Below are 4,944 nucleotides of genomic sequence, written 5' to 3' on the forward strand. Positions count from 1 at the left end.
CTTCCTGGCATGGTTGCACCTTGTGGAACGAAGTTCCAGCCAGTGTAGCCCGCAGGATCATTGCAGCACTGAAGCCCGACCACCACGTCAAGGTGGCAGCTTTAGGTCGGTCCGAGAATACAAAGAATTTGCAAGATCCACAGACTGTCGGACATTCCTTGGTGAGCAATCGTGTTCAGAACAGGATGATAAGGTAATAAGAGAATCATTCAGCTGTAATTGAAAATATCGTTCACCCGTTACACCTTTTCGGCGTCTAGTTGCCATGCCACCCGATGGAAGCACGAGGGCTGGGATACTGCCAGGCTGCCCAAGCCTAGACAGGGGAATTCGGGAGGCAGACGTTGGTTTCGAACCATGGACCTTTCGGTCAGTAAATTAGCGCTCTGCTCCATGAGCCATCTCGAATGCGCCTTGGAAATCCAAGAATACTGGAAGTGTGGGCCGTTCATACATGTATCGTTGTTGTAGCTTGATCAACGCGACTCCTAACAGGCCAGAATCTTGCTTACTACTCACGAGTCAATGCTTCACGAGTGACCATTACGTGACAAAGGCCTAGTGACACCGAAAACTTCGCTGACTAGAGTCAAGCTAGTCCCTTCGCGATTACCGGACTTGATACGGTCCCGTTTTGAAACTGGGTGCTGTTAGTCTTTTTTTCGCGAACGGAGACAAATGGATCAGACAAACGCGTACTGAAGACTTCACCTCTGTCCTTTAAGGGTGTCGGTAGGAGGTCATCCGGGTGAGGCGCTCAGTAGCGCTTCAGGGAGCAAATGCATTAGTAGACCTCTGAGGCCATAGGTTCACCGTCCTGGGATCTGCTGCAGCTCGAGGACCAAACTGAGTGGCATTAGGTAACCAGTAGTGCTCAGCCCAGCGATTGAAGTGTCCTTTATTGAAGCCAGTCGATCTACTCTGGCCCCTGATGGTTTCGCCCACCGGCGTTTCGAAGGAATCTGTCGAACGGATCAGCCGGAATAATCTCCAGACGTTCTCGGCTTTCTGAGTCTCTTTCATCTCCTCAACACTCCCGGTCCACCGGGCCTCGCGGTCGGCGCGTACGCTTAGTTTTACATGACGTTTGATAATTCTTCGGGATGGATTATATTCTTGACCGGCGGAGACGCTCCCAGATTCAAGCGGTGTCACTGTTCTGTCTGATATTATAGCGCCTCAGGTAAAACTAACTTCATGACTTCACCGTCCTGGGATCTGCTGCAGCTCGAGGACCAAACTGAGTGGCATTAGGTAACCAGTAGTGCTCAGCCCAGCGATTGAAGTGTCCTTTATTGAAGCCAGTCGATCTACTCTGGCCCCTGATGGTTTCGCCCACCGGCGTTTCGAAGGAATCTGTCGAACGGATCAGCCGGAATAATCTCCAGACGTTCTCGGCTTTCTGAGTCTCTTTCATCTCCTCAACACTCCCGGTCCACCGGGCCTCGCGGTCGGCGCGTACGCTTAGTTTTACATGACGTTTGATAATTCTTCGGGATGGATTATATTCTTGACCGGCGGAGACGCTCCCAGATTCAAGCGGTGTCACTGTTCTGTCTGATATTATAGCGCCTCAGGTAAAACTAATCTAACTTCATGACCCGCCAACCTCAGTTGCTAAGACATTTGGCTGCCCCCTACGTTGTCCTGGCAAGCGTAGGGAGAAGCGACTCTGGGTGATCTCATGGTCCGTGGCTGGCATGCTGTTGGAGGAAACTATCTGGGCAGGCGGAATTTGGTGGGTCATAGAGACAGTCTACGGTCAGCACTTAGCTGAAGCAGTCGTTCGCCACCGTCGATACGTACTGAGTCCAATCCAAGTCACCCAGCTGATTGGGTCTATTCAGGATGCAGTAATCCCAAACTTCCAGTTCGGCGCAACCACCTAAACCTCCAGAAATATTTATTCTGTATAGTTTCCAGAAGCCTTTCCTGTCAGTAGTCATCACCTCCAAGGTGCAGCTAGATACTTTCCTCCCTTGGTCACACTTATTTTATGATTTACTGGTAGTTTTTCAGACCTCTGATGTCCACTAGCTGATGTACTGAAATTGATAGAAGGTTAAAGCCAATCATTCGGCAATCCTCGTTCTCTGTTTCTGGCACAATCATTCGAGTGCGCAACAGTCATCACCTCCAAGGTGTGGCTAGATACTTTCCTCGCTTGATCACACTTATTGTATGATTTACTGGTAGTTTTTCACACCTCTGATGTCCACCGTGTCCACCCTGATTCACTCCGTTTGCGGTGTTCTCCCACCCAAATGGGGTGGACTCAATTGAGGAGACTAAGGCCTTTCCTCACGAATCACCTCAAGATACAATGGGCTTCATGGTCCATTTTGTTTGAATTTTCCAAGATCATCCATCGTACGCACTTGAATCCTGTTACAAAAGCTGTCTAGGCTTTATCGAGGCTCTTTTCTACAGTGAGTTAACTGTCTAATCACTGCCCGAGTAATCGGAAAGTCATGACCCAAGTGAACTTTCATAGAGATCATTAGGTGTTACTATCGTCATCGAAAGCAATACTTGAGTCTCTTTTGTTCCTTGGCTTTATCAATGACTAATATCTTCTCCTCAGTTATTTACTGACGATCTGAGGCTCTGGAGAGCCCTCACTTCTTCACCGAATGTGAGATAGTCAAGCAGTCACGGCGTGTAGTTACTTGCCAAAAGGTTCATGGTTCGAACCCAACACTGGCTTTCTGACTGCTTCTTAGGCAACATGCTAGTATTTCAACTTGTGCTTTCTTCGAGTCGCACGGAAACCGCGCCGATCAGGTGCAACACATGAGCGGTCATTCACTTTTCTTGAATTTGAGCTTCTACAGACAGACCTAGACGGTTTAAAGCTGACCAGCTGTAAACTGCTTATCATCTAACGGTGGGAAGCATCATGTGCCTTCCTCACCCTCGTTTCTACCTTTTGGGTCGAAACATGCATCAAGCCATTTACCGCCAGCGGGATCTACGGGTAATGGCGCAACTGCACTGCACAGTCTTGAAAAGTAGCTAGTACTAGTAACGAGGACTTTTACTCTTTCAGGATGCTGGAAAAAGTGACCGACCACAACTTCTTACAGCATCTTGAATGTGCACTCCAACCGCAAGGCCGTTGGATCAGCTGAGATCAAATGGCCTTAAAAAGTGTACCATACTTCGCCTACAAATTTCTAAAATGCTTTTTTATTTTCCATACAATTAACGGTCAGCATTTCTTGAGGCGTACTTTACAACCTACGGGGCGCTGCAAGATGCTCGATTTATTTATCGTAAATTGATGGAACCAAATCGCCTCTGTCGCTGGTCGTGTACCCTGACAGGATTGATACGTGGGGTTCACTGCTTAGAACTACCTGATGACTGGATGAATGACCAGTTGGATTAACCGTAGCTGGAGCTTTATCGGATGTTATGGTGCGAGCTCCCGATCGGTAGATCCCTCGTTCAGGTCCACTCTTACTTTCAGTTGCTCTTGTCTCGCCTTGGGCAACCTCGGACTGTCACAGCTCTCGTGCTACAACCATGCTTGATGACCGGCTTCAGCCGGGTCGGGGTTGGCACCGTAACCAATAACACCCGGTCAGAACTACTACATCCACATGTATGACCTTCGCATACCTAATCTCCAGGCCAGGCAGTTGAGCGCCAGTATATCTTACTGTTTTGTTGCTGTCAGTACTGTTTTTCTGTTGATCAGAAGCCAACATAGTACAATTTGTAGCCATTGATTCACGTAAACCATCGCGCGTGCTCGCCTGACAAGCCTTGTGTATCCACCTTAGTTTCCAAACCAACTCCTCTTTTAGCTAACTTGAGCACTGAGATCATGTTAATAAAAGCACATGATTTTGTGATTGTCCGCAAGGATGAATACTTCAGGTCAGTCAAACTAGATCCAGATAAGTAGGTTGTTTGCTTGTGCATCTGTTGTGCTAACATATCCAGGGTGGAGACTATAGACGGATCCAAAGTATTCTTGAAAAATGCTATTGGCTTTCCATACGGTACACTCTTTACGATCAATGGGGACCAAATCGAACCGGCTGGTCCATCGCTGGATAAAATGAAAGAGGCATGTTTGTAATCAATAAATTTACCTCCTTTAAACAGCTTTTGGTCCTGAATGAATCCAGCGAAGGTGTTGTTACCCCGCTCGAATCGACTGCTGCTAAGGACAATCGCCATATTGTGGATTCTACTGATAATCAAAAACTGGATTATGAGGATATCAGGTCACTGCGATCCAGTGGCACCTCTGGAAACGTAAGTTACGGTCATTTCCCAAGTATATATCCACTTATACAGGAAATTCTCACGGAGCTGGTGAGAGGCAATGCAAATTTTGATAAGAAGACAAAATTTTCACAAGAGAAGTATGTGTCGAAGAAACGGAAACGGCACTTGAGTTTATTTACCATTGAGAAGCCGTGCACACGGATCCTTTGTGAGCTGTACTCCAAACTGCGCCGAGACAAATGCATGTACGTCGTGGCTTAAGATTGCGTTCTGGTTTGTTCTGTGGGGTACGGTAATCGCCGAGTCCGTAGATTGGTCACCCAAACACCTTGTGCACATAAAAGTGGGCAGCGTGTTCGCAGGGGAATTTAAAATGTGTGATCGGGTAAATTACTGAACCTACCGTAGAGAGGCTTCGGCCTGTAAGGTCAGACAAAGTTCAAATCCTAGCCTCCGAACGGACTGCTCAATAAATACCTAGTCAATTCAGCCCACTATTTTTTATCATCAGATCCTCTGAGAATTGGTGGTGGTTTAGATAGTGATCTAACTATTAATCATTGGTCAGACTGCCTAAGTGAATCATCAACCGATTAGACTCTCGCCTAATTTATATTACACAGCTTTGAATACTGGCAGGTAAGCACATTCACTTCCTTGTGGGTCAAACTTTTGAGTTAGTGGTTAGGGGCAGGGTCTTTG

The 4,944-nt window shown here is 47.2% G+C and overlaps 1 protein-coding gene across 1 annotated transcript in view; it reads left to right on the forward strand.

The window, feature by feature from the left end:
* Positions 1-4,503, forward strand: part of T265_03631 (hypothetical protein) — a gene marked incomplete at both ends in the record, with an annotated part of 10,039 nt that extends 5,536 nt beyond the window's left edge. The window contains 2 exons of the mRNA XM_009168166.1: positions 4,117-4,269; positions 4,312-4,503. Coding sequence (XP_009166430.1) covers positions 4,117-4,269; positions 4,312-4,503 — 345 coding nt within the window. The remainder of the gene's footprint in view (positions 1-4,116; positions 4,270-4,311) is intronic.
* Positions 4,504-4,944: the final 441 nt, after the last annotated feature.

This window comes from Opisthorchis viverrini (assembly GCF_000715545.1).
Source record: "Opisthorchis viverrini unplaced genomic scaffold opera_v5_55, whole genome shotgun sequence".
In the NCBI taxonomy this organism is placed as follows: domain Eukaryota; kingdom Metazoa; phylum Platyhelminthes; class Trematoda; order Opisthorchiida; family Opisthorchiidae; genus Opisthorchis; species Opisthorchis viverrini.